The 19,822-nt window shown below is 42.4% G+C and overlaps 1 protein-coding gene across 4 annotated transcripts in view; it reads left to right on the top strand.

Moving 5' to 3' along the window:
• Positions 1-19,491, top strand: part of LOC5566499 (putative uncharacterized protein DDB_G0285119) — a 107,836-nt gene extending 88,345 nt beyond the window's left edge. The window contains exons 5-8 of one of the 4 annotated variants that reach the window (XM_021840460.1): positions 6,224-6,579; positions 15,902-16,051; positions 16,775-17,480; positions 17,695-19,491. In XM_021840460.1, coding sequence (XP_021696152.1) covers positions 6,224-6,579; positions 15,902-16,051; positions 16,775-17,480; positions 17,695-17,743 — 1,261 coding nt within the window. In that variant the 3' untranslated portion in view covers positions 17,744-19,491. Of the gene's footprint in view, positions 1-6,223; positions 6,580-15,901; positions 16,052-16,774; positions 17,481-17,660 lie in introns of all 4 variants that reach the window. The other 3 variants (XM_021840439.1, XM_021840463.1, XM_021840449.1) reach the window with 3 other exon arrangements.
• Positions 19,492-19,822: the final 331 nt, after the last annotated feature.

Genomic DNA, 19,822 nt, shown 5'->3' with positions numbered 1-19,822 from the left:
ATTTTGGAAGGTACCCATCTTAAAATCATCGGAGGGAATTATTCTGGGCTTCCAGAAGAGAATCCGTCTTCAAATTTCGTAAGAAAACCATTCCTTCGATCCTTTACCATATTTCGGTGAGGAATCCTTCTCCGCACTCCACTGGAGGTTACTCCCAGGGAATCATCTTTTGGACTCAAGAGAAAGTCCTTTTCCGGACATTTAAGGGAGTCATTCTCGAGATTCTGGGTATGCGGGTGCAGATTTTAAGATATTTACTCAAAAACGATCATTAATAACCTAACCTGGAAACGTATTTAAAAAATGCAGATTATAATTGTTTTAACCTGCCTGATTCAAACCCTTGTTTATGTATCTTCAAGATTACTGATTACATGTACGTAGTCAGTATATCCGTCAGGGCTAGCCGAGCGACCTTAAAAGTTTATTCACGAGTTTACCTGCACCTTTTTTTGTATGAAACGTCTTAATATGAAGTACATCCATCCTCCTTCTTCATCCACAATGAGCAAAGTGGAGTACAACTGTTTGAAAAATTCCAGATTGCCGCCTTATGACTAGCAATCTTACCTGATCTGGCTTGATCAGTTATTGACTCGTTATATTGTAAATTCATTCAGTTCTTTCAAGGATTCCGAAGAATCCTAATTAGAGATAGGGCAAGTGTACCATTAGTGGTGCACCTAAGGGAAAACAGCTAAAACACGGTGTTAAGATCATGAAATATATGATTTTAACGTATCATTCGATAGATCTCAAATCCTTCTATCATTCAAATGTATAAAAATCACGATTCATTTGAAATTTCCCTGCAAAAAGCCTTGCACCAATAATAGGAACACTGTTCCTTTAGTGGAGGTATATTTTAAGGATGGTTCCTTTAGTGGCGCAAACCATTGATTTCTTATGGGACCCTCCACTATGGGTACTGATGCACCACTATAGGTGCAAAGGAGCAAAAAAATTAAGCAAAATAATTGTTTTAAATAGTTTTACGGTTAAATTTCATGAATATTATTCGATTACTTGTATCATTTTCGCATCGTACATAATACAAAAATATCACATAATCATTTATTAGCGCGAAACATGCCAAAACACACTACCTCCAATATTGGAGCTACCTCCACTAAGGGAGCGTTTGCCCTATCTCTAGGACTTGCTTACAGTTTTTCCTCCAGTTATGTATTCTATCAAATCAAAAATTTAAAAAACAAGCTGAATTGCATACTTACTTTTTTTGCAAAGAATTCGTCCTAAACTATTCCAAAGATTTCTCTAGTTATTTTTTTTCTGGATTTTTACAAGTATTTTTCTTAAAGTCCCATTAATGACATATTCAATTTCTCATCAGATTCCTTCTTATATCAATTTTTGAATTCCTTCAGGTATTGCACTCAGAAGCATTGGAGGTTGCCAATGCTTGTTTTGAAATATGTGTGAATCGATTACAGTAGCACACATTCATACAACGATAGGCCATAACCTTAAAAAACGTCCCAAATCGATTGATCATTATGTGTACTGTACATTATTAGAATTTAATAATTTTGGTATATTTTGGCAAGATAATTTTTTTTGTACACAATCAGATGATGTGACATAGAACTCAAATGAAAAACAATGATTTAAAATAAAACTAAAAGGAATCCAAGTTTACCAACATTAATTCTGTTTGAACTAGAGTTTTAGTCGTTTCTTACCACGACTTTCATAGATAATTTCTCTACGGAAAAAGTTTTTTTTTTTAAGTAGTTGAACAAACAATGTTGCAAATGGAATTAATTTTTCAAAATCAATTTCAAAAATAATAATTGTTTTCCAATAATAAATTGATTGTTTATATTTGAATTTGATAATTGTAATATTCTGACTGATTGGGTTACCAAGTTGCTCGGTAGCTTAGTTGGTATAGTACTCGTCTAGGATTCCAGTCCCATCTGACAGGGCCCCCCTGGTCCCTCCCTATTGACGCCAATGGTCATAGTAGCGCTACAAGATCAACAATATTTGTGGAATCTTTTGAAAATTCAATAAACATGTAATGTGCAGCTTATTATCATTTTTAACATTGTAAGTCATTCAAGCTGTCCTGCTGTTTAGAACATGAGACCTCCAACTGAATCAGCACATACATTTGAGAAGGAAAGTTACCCCAAGGGTTCATCAATATCCGAAGAGAATATGGAAGGTTCAATAATTATTTTCAGAAACTTTCTCATCCAATTCCGAATTCAAAATTGTTTTCTAGTTTTTTCAAGGATGCCTCTACATATTCTTCTAGATATAGTCGATTCTTCCCAACTTGATATATTCTATTCGGGATATGAGAATTAGAGACAAAACGGTATAGGGTAACCTATATATTTTGGACCCCCCGGGCCATTTTCCTGCAAATTTCCCAGTTCAAATCGAATGACCAACTCAATTCGCATAGGACTATTCCGCACTTGTATCAAAATTTGTTTATTTCATCTGAAATTAATTTAATTTAATTTAATTTAATCGGTTCATCCGTGCAACCGTTACAACACTTTACACACAGAAATTGAAGCCGTCAGAAATTTTCCAAATGTAAACAAAAACTTTTTCAAATTTCTGAACTAAATGCGTAGAATGTCTATGGTATTCCATTGTCAATCGATTGATTAAACTATTGGCAAGCATATTGTACAACAAATGTCGTGGACTTTGTCGACAAACGATAAAAAATGCCGGGGGTCCAAAATATATACTTCCAGGGCCCAAAATGTATTGGTGTGTCTAAAATAATTAAAAACAGTGCTTCACAATTCCATTATTATCGACGTTTTTTGGATCCTACATGACCGAATGGACATTTTTATCTCGTAGAGGAAGTTTATCTCTACATTTTGGCATGTTCTTTGACTTGGTTATGCTGTGCAATTATTCAATTGGGACAAAAAAAATCACTTCCTTAGGGGTCCAAAATACGACCGTTACCTCATTACCGACAAAATGTCACTCTGTAAAAGAACCTTTCAACAAAGCAACTAACCAAAAGAAGTTTTTTCTTCTTGGTATACTTGAGGAAGAGCCCTTTAATATATCAGAATGATTAACACACTAATTAATATAATTGTATTCACTAAATTCGTCGAAAGTGTTCATTTTGCCCCGGCAATTTTTTACCAACCTTGTTTTCGGCCCAATTTTCTATCGCGTTTTAATGAGATTTGATATGATTGTTGTCACCACGAATGAATGCAGCACATCGTGTCGTGAAATCTAGCCGAGAGTAACAGAAAAGTATTGTTGTTTTATGGCCTTAAACTAAGCATTTGTTTGATGTGTCCATTATGCACCTAACCCTCTATTGTATTGAATTGTAAAAACTCGAATTTTTATGATTGCCAAAAATCAGTAACCAGAAGAGGCTTCTAGAAAAAAATAAAAAGGTAAGGGATGTTCAAAAACAAAAATAATAAAAATTAAAAACCAAAATTCATAAATTCTCGAATAAAAATAAATCATTGCCCAAACCGTGTTAAGAATAATTTTAGATAATGAAAAATGATATTTACCTAGATTGAAAATAAAAATTTGAGTATTAGTCAATCTTCCTATGTGTACGAGTATACAATAATTTGAATCCGTTATGTATTCGCTGAGCGGTGAGGGTTTTAGTTTTTTTTGTTTCTTTTTTTTTTAATTTCTTTATTAGTATCATTCCAAACATTACATTCATTTCTTATATCTAGGTGTTCTGTGTTATTATGCAACACTATCATCCTAATTTGGTTAAACAAATTTAAGATTTAATTAACATTTTGTCAACAACATATTACATTTCATTTGCCGTAGCAGTTAAGATTTTTTACAGGTGAGTTGATTTCACCTGCTTATAAGAGAAAAAAAAACGCTTTGAATGTGCTTAACCTAACTTAACCTAAATATATAACGCATTAATCGTGACAATAGAAGATTGTAACGATTTTTGCCTGAAATTATTCATTATTTTATTTGACATTTGTTCCAATGTTTCAACATTAGATATTCTATGTAACTCATTGGTATTATACCAGGGAGGAAGCTTCAGAATCATTTTCAAAATTTTATTTTGAATTCTCTGCAGAGCTTTCTTCCTGGTATTACAACAGCTAGTCCATATTGGTACAGCATACAACATGGCTGGCCTGAAAATTTGTTTGAATATCAAAAGCTTGTTCTTAAGACAAAGTTTTGATTTTCTATTAATAAGGGGATAGAGACATTTTACATATTTATTACATTTGGCTTGAATGCCCTCAATATGATTTTTGAAAGTTAAATTCTTATCTAGCATGAGCCCTAGATACTTAACTTCATCTGACCAATTTATTGGAACCCCTCTCATCGTGACAACATGTCTACTTGAAGGTTTCAAATAAAGAGCTTTTGGTTTATGTGGGAATATTATTAGTTGAGTTTTGGAAGCATTAGGAGAAATCTTCCATTTCTGCAAGTATGAAGAAAATATATCCAAACTTTTTTGCAATCGACTACAGATGACACGCAAGCTTCGTCCTTTGGCGGAGAGGCCTGTGTCATCCGCAAACAAGGATTTTTGACATCCCTGCGGTAACTCAGGTAAGTCAGATGTGAAAATATTGTATAATATTGGTCCCAAAATGCTGCCTTGGGGAACACCAGCTCTTACAGGAAGTCTTTCAGATCTGGAGTTCTGATAATTAACCTGAGTGTACGATTTGACAGATAGCTTTGAATTATTCTAGCAATGTAGGTTGGAAAATTATAGTTTTTCAATTTTACGATCAAACCTTCAAGCCAAACACTGTCGAATGCTTTTTCTATGTCTAGAAGATCAAGACCAGTAGAATAGCCTTCAGATTTGTTGGAACGGATCAAATTTGTTATACGTAAAATTTGATGAGTAGTCGAATGTCCATGGCGGAATCCGAACTGTTCATTGGCAAAAAATGAATTTTCGTTGATGTGGACCATCATTCTGTTCAAAATGACCTTTTCAAAAAGTTTACTGATAGAGGAAAGCAAACTGATTGGACGATAGCTAGAAGCTTCCGCAGGATTTTTGTCTGGTTTTAAAATTGGAACAACCTTAGCATTTTTCCATTTGTCAGGAAAATATGATAATTGAAAACATTTGTTAAATATATCAACTAAAAATGATAAGCTACTTTCTGGAAGTTTCTTGATGAGATTCTACCCCATTACCCCGAATCCCATTACCCCGAATGCCATTAACCTTAACGCCATTACCCCGAATTCCAAAACCCCGAACGTCCCATCACCCCGAATGACATTACCCCGAATTCCAATATCGCGGGGAAATGTCATCAATATCATCATGTCATGATAATTGTAAATTCGGGGAAATTGCATTCGGGGTGATGGAATTCGGGGTAATGGTACATTCGGGGTAATAGAATTCGGGGTGATGGCAATCGGGGAAATGGCATTCGGGGTAATGGGGTAGAATCTTTTCCAAATCAGTCTCCCAGGCATTTTCGAAAACGTTCTCTTGATTGAGAATATTTTCGAAGTCTTGAGTAACTTGATTTTCAATTGGACTAGTAAGTCCTAAATTAAAATTGTGCGCACTTTCAAACTGCATAGCAAGTTTTTGAGCTAATTCACAATAAGTTAGTAATAATTTGTTTTCCTCTTTCAATGCCGGTATTGGCTTTTGAGGTTTTTTTCAAGATTTAAGATAGTTTCCTAAAGGGCTTAGAGCCAGGGTCCAATTGAGAAATCTTATTTTCAAAATTTTTGTTTCTTAATTGTGAAAAACGTTTCTTGATTTCTTTCTGCAAATCTTGTCATATAATTTTCATAGCAGGATCGCGAGTGCGTTGAAATTGCCTTCTCCTCACGTTTTTTAGACGGATCAAGAGTATGAGATCATCGTCTATAATCACGGATTCAAATTTTACTTCACTTTTTGGAATTGCAATGTTCCTGGCTTCAACAATGGAATTTGTTAAATTCCTGTAGAAAATCATTGGAAAAATACTTTCATTAACAAGTATCTGCCATAATGTCACATGGAAGCAATAGTGAACTTCTAAGCAATTTCCTTAAAGAAATGCTTAAATGATTTTCGTTTTTGTTAATTTATAAATTTGTTCGTATTGTACTGTTCTTCTCTATCATATGGTTCGGATGGACCAAAATGCAATCAATTAAAAGCCCAGACATGACCAGACAATCTTATCTCAATGCGCATCCATCCATCTTTCAGCATGACGGACTCGTACATCAACGACTCGTCGGACAACGAATCGAAAAACAGCTGTGCCAAATCGAAGCTGGAAATGGCCGAGACCCTGCTGGCAGACCTTAACCTTCTGAACAATGGCAGCGGCACCAGCACGGCATCCGGCAACGGCATCGGTGTCGGTGGGGTTGGAGGGGGTGTCGTCGGAAGTGGCGTTTACAACGGTACCTCGACAACCAGTGCGGCCAGTGGTGTGAACCAGAACAACTCCGCCAACAACAATGGCAACAGCAACAATCTGGTGGTGGTTCTTCTGAAAGAGATTAGCAAACTGCACGAAACGAATAAGAAAATCTGCCGAAATTTGCATGAAACCAAAGGTAGGTTGGATTTTGCTAGACAATTGTGCAAGCTTGATTTGATTAGCCCGTGAGAGACTGCGTGATCTCTGAGAAGTGTGTGTGAGTGTGTGCTCATCTTTGGCTTTTATTACAGAAGCATGCTTGCATTATACTGCTTTCAGTTCTGTTCTTCTCTTCTTGCATGTCTGTTTCATTATCTCATTTGGTTATAAACATTAATAATTTCTGCATTGTTTCCCGTGTATTGCTCTATATCCATAGTCTGATTGTGTGATAGCAGCGAGTAGCTAATTGTTCGATCTTTTCTATCTCAATCCACCTCCCATCATTACCCAGTTTTGTATGAAGGCCCATATTGTATGTAAAAATCAGACTGCAAATATCTTATAGGATAATTTGAAATTGGATCCACCTAATTGATTCATTTGGATTTTTTTTATAGAGATCAATTTATAGGTGAAGATTATAGTAAATTGATTGATTTTATTAGTGCTGATATTTGTTGAGCGGAATCCATAAACTTTCTACGGGAGCTTAACGAGCTTAAAGTTTGTATTTTTTTCATAATGTACTGTAGTAGATGAAATTATTTCTTTAGTGACTTGAATATTCTCCTATCAGTAGAGAAAGGACTGCAACAAACCAGAAGTCTTTTCATTAGGAAATGAAAAAAATATACAAAACTCGATCCATGACTGCTTGTATCTAGTTTCTTGTTCATTCTTAACTTCCAAGCTGCTTCACTTGGTTAAGGGGACACGGGAGACCGTGTTATTTTCCCTATCTTTCGTCTCACTCTAACAATAATCATCAAAACTTTGTGGAAGCAAATCTCGAGTTTTAGTGAACCGATGAAGCTGAAAATTTATCGGGTTGTGCATTACATACATAGAATCATAGTGATACATTTTCGCATCGATATATGGAGTGGTTCTTGGGATTTGCTTCTTGAAATGGATAGGGTGATTATGATGACGTCCCGTGCGGCCTTAAACCAAGTGGATTCGTGATGATCACTATTTCAGTACGATACCCTGTATTCTCACATCGGACTCTGGCAGCTATTACGACTTTCCGGAGACAGATATCACCGCAGAGATGCGCAAACTCGGCGGTATATATTCCCACATTGGTTTTACTTCAATCAACTTGATAAAACCTCGCCAACAACTTACGCTCTCCAGGTCCTAATACCCCTGGTCAATCCTTCTAGCTCGCTGCGCCCCATGTCTTCTTGTTCCGACCGGATTCGAAGCGAATACCATCTTTACAGGGCTGTTGTCCGGCATTCTTGCAACATGTCTGCCCAGCGTATCTTTCCAGCTTTAGTCACCTTCAGGATACTGGGTTCACCGTAGAGTTGGGCGAGCTCGTGGTTCATTCTTCGCACGCCGCCGGAGATCATCCTAAGCACCCGGCGTTCGAAGACTCCAAGTGCTTGCAAGTCCTCCTTGAGCATCGTCCACGTTTCATGCCCGTAGAGGACTACCGGCCTTATGAGCGTTTTGTACATGATACATTTGGTGTGGGTATGAATCTTTTTTGACCGCAGCTTCTTGTGGAGGCCATAGTAGACCCGACTTCCACTGATGATGCGCCTCCGTATTTCACGGCCAACGTTATTGTCAGCCGTCAGCAAGGATTCAAGGTAGACGAACTCGTCGACCACCTCGAACGTATCCCCGTCTATCGTAACACTGTTACCTAGGCAAGCCCTGTCGCGCTCGGCCCCACCAGCTAACATGTACTTTGTCTTGGCCGCATTCACCATCAGTCCAACCTTTGTTGCCTTGCGTTTCAGGCGGGTGTACAGGTCTGCCACCTTTTCAAATGTTCGGCCGACAATGTCCATATCATCCGAAAAGCAAACAAATCGACTGGATCTCGTAAAAATCGTACCCCGGCTGTTGAACCCGGCTCTCCGCATAACACCTTCTAGCGCAATATTAAACAACAGGCACGAAAGTCGATCACCTTGTCGTAATCCCCGGTGGGATCCAAACGAACTGGAGTGTTCGCCTGAAACCTTCACACAATTTTGCACACCTTCCACCGTCGCTCTTATCAGTCTCTTGAGCTTCCCGTGAAAACTGTTCTCGTTCATGATTTTGCATAGCTCTATTGTCGATACTATCGTATGCCTTTTTGAAATCGATGAAAAGGTGATGCGTTGGGACCTAATATTCACGACATTTTTGGAGGATTTACCGTGCAGTAAAGATCTGGTCCGTTGTCGATCTTCTCACGAACTCGTTCACTACAGGTGACAGACGACGGAAGATAATCTGAGATAATACTTTGTAGGCCGCATTTATAATTGCGATCGCTCGAAAGTTCTCACAACCTTACTTGTCGCCTTTCTTGTAGATGGGGCATATTAAACCATCCTCCACTCCTCCGGTAGCTTTTCTGTTTCCCAGATGGTGCCTATCAGCCGATGCAAACAAATGGCCAGCCTCTCCGGGCCTATCTTTATGAGTTCAGCTCCGATACCATTCTTACCAGCAGCCTTGTTGTTCTTCAGCTGGTGAACCTCCCTCAAAGTGAGGGCTGGTTGGTTTCCATCGCCCGCAGTACTGACGAAAGCATTTCCTCCACTGTCCCGACCTTCATTGCCTGTGTTCTCAGCGCCATTCAGGTGCTCGTCGAAGTGCTGCTTCCATCTTTCGATCACCTCATGCTCGTCCGTTAATATGCTCTCATCCTTATCCCTACACATCTCGGCTCGTGGCTCTCGACACGAAGCCGTTGCGGGATGCATTGAGCTTCTGATAGAACTTAAGTGTTTCTTGAAACCGGTACAAGTGTTCAATCTCCTCCTTGTGGCCATATTCTTAGAGGTGGCGAAATCAATTAGTCGTAAGCCGTTCTCGTTCGTCAGCCGGTGGGCGCTGATCTTTCCAATAATCGGTCTGAATTCCTCCTCCTGGCCAACCTGAGCCGAGAGTAGGGAAGCGTCTTTATCATCATCAGTGCTTCCGGAGTGAGGGCTGTGCACGTTTATTATGCTGAAGTTGAAGAACCGGCCTTTGAGCCTCAATTTACACATTCTCTCATTGATTGGCCACCACTCGAACACGCGCCTCTGTATTTCACCCATCACCCATCACTAAAGCTGTTCCCAGCTCGTGTGTGTTGCCGCAGCTCTGGTAGATGGTATGGTTATCTCTAAACGTTTGCACTATTGATCCCTTCCAACACACTTCCTGCAACGCTACGATGCCGAATCTGCGGTGCTACAGTATGTTGGCGAGTATGCGTGTGTTCCCAATGAAGTTGAGAAATCTACAGCTCCACGTACCGAGCTTCCAATCGCTATTCACTTTACGTCGCTGTGGTCTTCGCCGATTGTCCCGGTTCGTATTATCTCGTTGAATATATATTGCTTGATTTTTTACGGCTGGCTTGCAGGGCCTGACACCAATTCTCTAGATTTCCGAAGGACCATTCCCCCTAAATGTTCGGCCATAGTGCACAGTTTAGCTTAGAGTTCTTCTCTGGCACTCAGATAATGATCAGCCGCCCCTGACATGAGGAACAGACGCTGTTGTGAGCCGCTCCTAACTTGGAATACGTACGCTCCAGGTTTGCAGAAGCAAAAGCAAAAGCAAACCTCTCCTTTCCTGTCAGCATACGACCATCGTTCCCACCGGGGGTTTATTACCCAATCTTCCGTAAGGTTGCTCGTACCTGGCCAGTACCGTTAGGAGGTAGGGATAAGTGTTGCTGGGCAGGATGCTAAGGGCCGCACAGAGGGGTCTGTTTTATTCCTTCAGGTACGCGAGGTACCAATGGTACGCCATGCCCAGACATTCACTAACCATGGGCCTCATCAAAACCGTTATGTATACTTTTGCTACTCTTAAGCACATTACCCTATACCTGGGAGGGAGGCACCGATACTACACACGAAATATAGAACAAAGTTTGCTTGAACTGCAAGATAACTCCAGCTTGCCAACAACAATCAAGGCAGGCTTGGGGAAAATCGCTAGTTTTCTTTTGTTGTGTAATTTCGATCTTTCCTGACAAACATGGAAAAAGGGCCACAGTTTTCTATGCACCAAATATTAATTTTCATTGGAAAAAGTAAAACCATGCGTTTTTCAATGCTTTATATTCAATCAGTTGAAAGGTGCTCACGTGACATTACTTGCATTATGTGCATAAATTGATTTTCATTCAATTTTTGTCACTTTTGATGAAATGCGAAAATGTGTTTTAATCAGTTACGCGCTTTTTCCATGTTAGTCCAATGTTTGAGATCTGGGCTCACAGTGACAGTTCGTGACAGCGGAATCCCGGCTCACTATGACGTACAGAAATTTTGTATTGGTTTCTCCCTCCCAGCCCTATACGTGCTTTCCAAATGCTTTAGATTTCTGCTCGTTTCAAGCGCTTTTGCCCAGATTGGTCCTCCATACCTTAGTATGTATAGCAACACTTAAAATGGATAGCTTCAGTTCATCAGGAGCTTGTGTTTGCTGGAAATTACAGCAGAGCTGTTACACATATTCGTACCTCCCGTACCGATCGTAGACCATTCCTCATAGCCGGCGACTTCAATGCTTGGGCGATCGAGTGGGGAAGTCGCCTCACTAAGGCAAGAAGATGCAGTCTGTTAGAAGCGTTAGAAAAGCGTTAGAAGCCGGAAGACTTCTCCTCCAGAAGATGGAAGACTTCTGCAACCATGCCGAGAGTAGGGAAACCAGCTAACGGTTGTCGTTCAGCCTAGTGGTGGAACTCGACCGTTGCCGAACTACGTAAAAGCTGCCTCCGAGCCATAAGAAAGATGCAGCGGGCTTGCAACAACGCTGAAACGTAGGCTCGTCTACAGAACGGCAAGATCCACTTAAAAGCGAAATCAGGCTTAGCAAAACAGCTTGTGCTCAAGAACTCTGCGACAAAGCAAAAGCGAATCCGTGGGGCGACGCATGCAGAGCCCGGAGAGAATGAAGGTCATTATTGATCGACTGTTTCCGCAGTACGAAGCTGGCCGCCAACTCCTTACGGAGTGCAGGATGGAGACTACGATGAATCTTGAGTAACAAATGAGGAGTTGATCGGTGTGGCGAAGGCCTTGGACACAAAGAAGACTGAAAACAGCGATCGTTGAGAACCCCGATATGTTCAGGACCACACTGCAGAACTACATTGATGATGGCAGCTTCCCAGACTCCTGGAGGCGACAAAGGTTGGTGCTGCTGCCAAAGTCGGGTGAACCACTTGGCGAATCTTCAGCGTATAGGCCGATATGCTTGCTGGATGGGTCTAGCAAACTGCTTGAGAGAGTTATCCCGAACAGGCTAACGAAGCATGCTGAAAGCGAGAAAGGGGTGCCGAATATGCAGTTCAGCTTCCGGAAAGGAAGGTCTGTGGATGCCATCCAAACTGTTGTGGAAACCTTGAAGACTGCTAAGAAGCAGAAAACCCGTTATTGGGCGGTGATCACACTTAAACGAAAAAAACGCTTTCAACTGCGCTAGCTGGACAGCAATCGTCGATTCATGGCATGAGAGTACCTGAGTACATCTGCCGGTTCTGGAGAGCTTTTTTCAGAATCGGTGTATCAGTAACCATGGAGTAAAAAGTACTCTAATTACGGGGGGCGTTCCTCAGGGCTCTATTCTCGGCTCGACTATGTAGAATATTATGTAAGATGGTGTCCTGCAATTGAATCTTCCCAGCGGCGTAAAGATAGCTAGGGCTACAGGGACCTGAACACAAGAGGAGTTCAAGAAAGAGTACGTGCTGACACCATCGGGATATGGCTACACCAGTGAGATCAAGCTGCGACTGGCAGATGGATACATCGTCTTATGCCAAGTCTGTTGATGTGGATAGGCAAACCCCATGGTGAAATACATTTCCACTTTTTGTCTGACAATACAATATCCTGCCCCTTCATAGGGTAAATTTTTGAGAACGAAAAATTCAATATTATCAATACCTGAATGCATCATCACGGAAACTCCAGAGCATGTAATTTTTGCATGCCAACCTGACGAAGAAAGAAGGAGAAATGAGTGCGGTATGGCCTTAGGTCGTCGGGATGCTGATGAACCGGAAGTCATCCTCCAAGTAGAATGGTCGGACCGGTTTTTGTACATTGGGAATATAATTCCCTCATCTCACTCTTCTGGTAGCTGCTGTGTACCTTAGCTCCTGGATATCAATCGGAGCAGACAAGTAGTTAACCTGTCCGTGCACAGTTTAATAATTCCCATCGCTTCTGTTTATATTGTTTTGCATTTTGATGAGTACCTTGCTGCAGCCCGCGCTGCATTCTTCTCGTATAGACCCGTCTGACACTACTCGTTGAACCAACCGTTCAGTCTATTTCTGTCTACAAAACCAATGGTTGTTCTTACTCCGTTGGTGACGGTAGAGTGCTTAAATCGGTCCAGCAATTATGGTTGGAGGATAGCTTCCAGTTCACTGGCGCTCCGACGATTCAAGCCGGTGTGACATGCTCGTACTACTCAGAATAGCTCCCAACGGTGGATCTTTCCTACTCCGATGAAGATTTCCTCGGCGGCGGAGGATCTCCCGAACCGATGCTAACCGGTCAGATGCCGAGGTTGGTCCTACGATTCCGGTAAGAGGAAGCTTTTGGTTCACAGGCGTCCCGACGTTCATTTGCCAGTGCTATTCCGCGATCTACTATGCTAGTATCCGTTGGAGGATCTAGCCTACTCGATGATAGTCGGCCAAGTGTCAGGGTCGGTTCTGCATTTCTAGAGGGTGACTTCCGGTTTGCAGGCGCTTCGACGACTTATTACCGATACTACGCGTTCTACTCGGTGTACTCCACGGCGGTGGATCTAGACTGTTCCGATCGCGCCCGACGGTCTTCTTCATGTTCCAGACATTATTTGCACAACTATGTCGTTCATCATATTCCAAAAATCTGGATTGCTTATCATTCCGTGTACAACTCTTACTACGCTGAAGTACTTCCTACAATCCCTACAATCAGGACAACAAGGTGAAAACGCATGACCAAGTCGATAGAGATACTGCTTACTGCAGCCGTAGTTCCTGTCAGGTATCATGTAGAAATTCACTTCTCCTTGCTCCCTGCTCACCCAGGCCGTTAGATTCGGGATGAGCCTGTGGGTCACCTTCCTTTCTCGGAGGCATCCCATGCTTGCTGACAGCGAACGAAGAATTCTTGCCAACTTTCTCGCCTGACTGGTTTCTCTTCGCTGATAGCTGTCGATGTCTTTGGTCAGGATGATGTACCACAGAAATTACGCATACCACTTCCGACGATGTAGTCCTGTACGCGCTCACCACTCGTATGGTAATGAGTCGGAACGCGCTGTTTAGCGTCTCCCGATTCCGCTACAGACGCCGCGCCCCAGGCTGGTGCACCGTATTTTAATCGCTAATACGCCAGAAGACGCCTCTTACTGCTTACTGTATTACCCGCCTTTGCCGCCTGCGCGCATGCATAATCGACGTGACTGTTGAAGTTCAGCCGATCGTCTAGCATTACACCTAGGTGTTTCAGCGTTCGCTGTGATGCTAATGCATGCCTGCCGACAGTGATCTTGGCGTGCATGACTGCTTTGCAGTAGCTAACTAGTAGCACTTCCGTTTTGTGGTGAGCAATCTTCTTTTCCCCCCGTCGTACATCGCGTTCCACAGCGTTGAACCCAGTGTGGAACCTTGTGGGACTCCAGCCGTTATTTTCAACTCCTTCGGGCCGGCGTCGGATTTATACATCTGTACTTGGTTTTGGAAGTAGCTCTTCAAAATCTGGAACAAGTAGTTGGGAGCTTAGGCCGCATTCTGTGCAGCGCTGTGGCAATGGCCTCCCAGCTGGTGCTGTTGAACGCGTTCTACACATCTGTCGTGACCACGGCACAGTATCAATCTCCTCTACGCTGCTGGTTCAATGCTTCTTCAGCCCTCTCCATCTCCGTCCGAATTCGTCCACCATCGTCCTTCCTTTCCGGAATCCAAACTGTCTTTCGGATAGTCCGCTTTCGCTGACTGCACATTTCATAATTCTGTTGAGGATGATCCGTTCCAAGAGCTTACCGAGTGTATCCAGTAAACATATAGGCCTACATGATCCTGGATTCCCAGGTGTTTTTTCTGGCTTCGGCAACAATTTCTGAATTCTTCATATTGCTCGAAATTGACCTACGTCTAGACATTTCTGCATAACCTTCCTTATAATATCTGGATACGCAATGACCGCTGTTCTAAGTGCCACGTTGGGGATTCTGTCCGGTCCGGGAGCCTTGATTAGCTTCAGCGCTTTCACCGCTGCTATAAGTTCATCGTTGAAGACCTGTCGAGCTTCGGCATTTCCTACTTCTTGATTGACATATGGTGTAGGGTCATGCTTTGGGAATAGACCCTCGACGATGAATCTCAGTTTGTGTCATTATTACTCAGTAGGCAGCCCCCAAAAGATTAGCATCAGCTGCTCGGCACAGCTCTTTGAAGCAGTTAGACTTGCTCAGCTCAATCTCTCGTTCAAAACCGCTCTGGCTTGATGGAATACATTTCTCAACGCTTCTTGGACTTCCCCGTGTTTCGCTTTCTGATATCTTCTCGTGGCTTTAAAACAAGCAGTGAGAATAGTGCTGAGTGTCTCGTTCCACCAGTAAACGGGACGCCGGTTGTTTTGTGGCTTCCGTTTTCTCGGCATGTGACACAAACGCCCTGACCATCGTCCTTGTAAGCTCCACCGCATTGAGATCCGGGATATCGCTGTCTTCACGAAATGCTTTGAAGAAAAGGCCTTTGTCCTTCCAATGCTGCACGAAATCGTGTTTCTCGGCATTGCCGTGCAGTCCCGTCAGCCAACGGTTGTCTAGTGATCGCCATGGATATAATCCTCACTTACCCTCCAGTTCATGTTGCCCGCGAGCAATGGGCTACACGTTCCACCTCTAGAGAAAACCGACTTCCAGTTTGCTTAAATATAACTTTTTTTGTTTCTAACTGAAAAGACTTCTGGATTATTGTAGATTCTTCTCAATTGATAGGAGAACCTTCAAGTCACTAACGAAAGTTAGTTGAAAAAGGCTTCTCATATATTTCGTAGATTTTCTTCATACAATCTTCAATCTCGATTAGCGCGCCTTAGAGCTGACGGATTTCTCTCTAATTTTCACAGTAGCTTCTGGGGACCCAAATGAACAAATTGGGGTAATGTAACTTAAGATTTATGTAGTTTGATCATTATTGGCCATCCTCTTATGAATCATCAACCCATTTATTCACTTTAACCTTATTTCCCCACCTGCGTATTTATAATCTGTTTCTTGTATCTCGTCCGAACTCACACACACACACGCCCGTTTTCCGATCTTTCTAGTGGAGATGGAAGCTTTGAAGCATTCTTCGCACTGGGGCCTTAGCCACCGTAGAGACAGTATAAGCGGTTTGAGCACCAATAGCCAGCCCGTAGGGATGCGTTACAATAGCTTCGGACTGCAGAGTCCCGCACCGACGTATCACTCGCAAGGTATTTCCGTTTGTTTGACATTAGGTTTAAGACGTAGTAGTAAGGCGATTGTTGCACATTAGTTGTAAGAAAATGAATAACTTAGGTTCAGATTCCGAAGAGGAATCCTTCTCCGGATTCTGGAGTCGAATCCTTCTCCGGATTCCGGTGAGAAATTCTTCTCCGGTTTTTGGAGAGGAATCCTCCGGATTCCGGAGAAGAATCTTTCTCCGGCTTCCAGAGAGGAATCCTTCTCCGGATTCCGGAGTTGAATCCTTCTCCGGATTCTCCAGAGGAATCCTTCTCCGAATTCTCGAGAGGAATCCTCCGGATTCCGAAGAGAAATCCTGCTCCAGATTCCGGAGAGGAGAGAGGAATCCTTCTCCGGATTCCGGAGAGGAGAGAGAAATTCTTCTCCGGATTTCGGAGAGGAATCCTTCTCCGGATTCCGAAGAATAATCCTTCTTCGGATTCCGAAGAGGGATCCTTCTCCGGATTCTCGAGAGGAATCCTTCTCCGGATTTCGGAGAGAAATCCTTCTTCGGATTCCGGAGATGAATCCTTCATCGAATTTGAAAAGAATTCTTACACTTAGCTTGGTGATAATACTTCTAGATTCGAAATATTCCCTTTTAACTTAAGGGAATGAATTTCGCTGTCTTTCTGAACCTAAGTTTATACTACAATCCGTATTTCTCATTTTCTGAACCACCAATTCTGATATCAATTTCATGAAATTTTTAGGAAGCTACAGCCCCGGGCTAGTGGCGGACGTGATCCGGGAGATACGCGAAGTGTCACGCGTCCGCGAGGAAGCCATGATGGATCGCATGAAAACGATGATCGAGGAACGTTCGTGGGCCCTCAACGAAACCAACTTCCGGCTGCTGAAGGAAACTGAAGAAGCCAAAAAAAGCATCCATCTGGTACGGTCTGAGATGAACCAAATGGTGGATCGAATGCTGAAGCTCGAGAACGAAGTCATAAACCTGCGAGCTCAGCTCAACAACCAACAGTTACAGCAGCAGCAACAGCAACATCAGCAACAGATGCATCTACGGGAGCGGGACTCCTACGGTCAAGCATCGGCGGCATCTTCTTCGGCCAAACATCGCCGCAACAGTATGCACCTGAACTACGGTAGAATTAACAATACGGACGAGTTCTACGGCGGCAACAACTTCAACGATCTGAGCAACGACCTTCGGTATGGGAACGGAAACGGAAGTGGTGGCGGTGGCAACCTGCGCGGTTCCAAGATCGGTGAGAATACCTTTGTCGGTGGACAGACCTTGAATGGGGCTGGTGGTGGTAGTAGTTACGGGGAGGAAATGCATGAAGACTCCGCTAGCGATCAGGTGCTGTTGCTAGAGAAGGACGCGCTGAAGTTGCGGCGGGAGCTACAGGACGCTTTGGCCTCCAAGCAGGAGTCGGAAAACCGGATTACAGCGTAAGCTAACCCCCATCGTAGTTGTGTTGTACAGAACGCTCAGTCGGTAAAACTAACTTTCGACCTATCTCTTTCTCTTTGTTTGTTCCCCCTCTTCGATCATCCATCTATCCTTGAACCATTCGACTCTTTCCCCCTACCATCGGTGTTGAACTCAAAACCCAAAATTGTCCCACCCAGTTTGGAAAGTATTGTAAGTACTCTCAAAGAGCAGGTTCCGCCAACCGGCACGTCCGCATCCAGCAACACCATTCCATCGCTGATGGGAGCGAAGAGTACGACGACGACGATGAGTGCGACGAGTGCCTTGAACCCGGCTGGAATGGTGCCGGCTAGTGGCCATCATCTAGATCACCATCAGCAGCAGCAACAACTGTCGCAACTTCATCAGTACTACTTCAGAAACATCAACAACAATGGTTCACCGAGTCAACAACAGTCACCACCAACTCCTGTGGGTTCGATATCGCCTTCCAAGCTGCAGAAGGCGGCCCAGATCCAGAGCATTCCGTCACCGTCCGGCAAACAGTACATGCAGCTACCGCAGGGTGCAGCTGGTACGATCAACGTGTCCGGACCGGTGACGGACTTGTAGGTTTAGCGGGAGGTAGCCTAGGAATGATTGGAAGGGATTTGTTAGGATTCGGGGCGGGTAACTTGAACATAGGTCTTAAACCATTTCAGATGGTAACTCTTTAGTTTTGTAAAGTAAGTCTGTGTGAAACGTAAGATTGGATTCCAGGAAACTAGAAAGTACCCCACATTGAATTCTAAAATGGTTCGTGCATCATCTCCGGCAGATTCTTAGAGAAATTCCGGTTTTTGAAGATATCTCCATATGTTTCGATGAGGATCCAAATTTAATTCTAGGAGGAATTTGCAATCGATTCCGGGAGGTTGGACCATTGGATTCTTTAAGGAGTTTCCGTAAGATTGTAGTAGTAATGTGGTTAGAATTCTTGCGAAATTCATGGCGTACAATGAATAATGTTCACTAAGGGAAATCTTCTGGATTCAGATAGAATCTTTAATTGATTCCTGAAGTAATCTCTAGTAGTTTCTAAGAGGAACTCCCAACTCCCCTCCTTTAAGAAAGAATTTTTTTTAAGATTCCAGAAGAAATTACGTTTTTTAAGATAGTTCTTCTCCAGTTTCTGAAGAGAATTCTTCTTCGGTTTCCTAAGAGAATCCCTATCCGGGGCTTGCGGAGAGGATTCTTCTACGGCTTCCAGAGAAAATCGTTCTCCGGCTTCCAGAAAGAATCCTTTCTCCACTACAAAAGAGAATCCTTCTTTCGTCTTCCGGTCAGAATTCTTCTCCGGTTTTCGGAAAGAAAACTTGTCCAGCTTGCAGAGAGAATACTTCTACAGCTTCCGGAGAGTATCATTCTCCGGCTTCCTGAGTGTATCCTTCTTCGGTTTCCGTGGAAAATCTTTCTCAGGGGCGTACGAAGAAAATCCTTCTCCGGGGCTTTCAAAAGGAGTTCTTGACAACAGCTTGAAAACAAAACAAGGATTAGCTGAAATTTTTTGAGACTTATGTAGAATTTTCGGTGAGTGATAGTAGTGTGTATTCTTCTAATGAGACCTTTGCAGATAACTCTGTGTAGATCTCTGTGGAGAATTTGTGAAGACTGCTGTGAAACCTCTGAAGGTAATATTTCTGTGATGAATTAACTTTTCAAATTACTCTTCATAGAACTATCTACAGAGGTCAACCCTAAGGACCTGAGAAGACTTGTCTCCACATAAGTCATCACATAGATCTCCACCTCGTTGAAGTTTTCTGTGAAATGTTATGTAGAGAAAATAGAGGAGAGCTCTCAAAAGATTGTTGGGAAGCCACATTTTCTCAGTGTTGAGACACTTGTGGAGCTCTAGCATTCTCTACCATTTTGGAGACCTCTGTTAAGATTTATAATCTCTGTGGAGATCCTTGTCGTAACTCCTTGTAGAGACTTTTCTGTCAAGATATCTGTAGAGACCTCTACAAAAACCTTTGAGCTCTTTTGTAGAGATAAAGTTCAAAAAACATCACATAGAAAATTGTTAGATTTCTTGGAGACTACTCAACAATTTGGTATGTTTTTTTCTGAGAAGCCTCTTATTATCTGGCATTGTATAGCTCACATTTTATTTTTAATAAGTTGGCTGAAAACTAAATGGCGACTTAATAAAATTTATATGGGAATGGTCGGTCGCCAAGGAATATCGGAATATCTCAAAAACTAGATGACTGATAGCCAATATTGGAAAAGATTCATAGAAAAGATGAGTTTTTGAGAACATAAAAGTTATCGCGATTTGAATATATATTTGCAGTGAAAAAATAAAGCTGCTGGT

This window comes from Aedes aegypti, chromosome 1, assembly GCF_002204515.2.
Source record: "Aedes aegypti strain LVP_AGWG chromosome 1, AaegL5.0 Primary Assembly, whole genome shotgun sequence".
Taxonomy (NCBI): Eukaryota; Metazoa; Arthropoda; class Insecta; order Diptera; family Culicidae; genus Aedes; species Aedes aegypti.
This window is presented reverse-complemented; position numbering and strand designations above follow the sequence as displayed.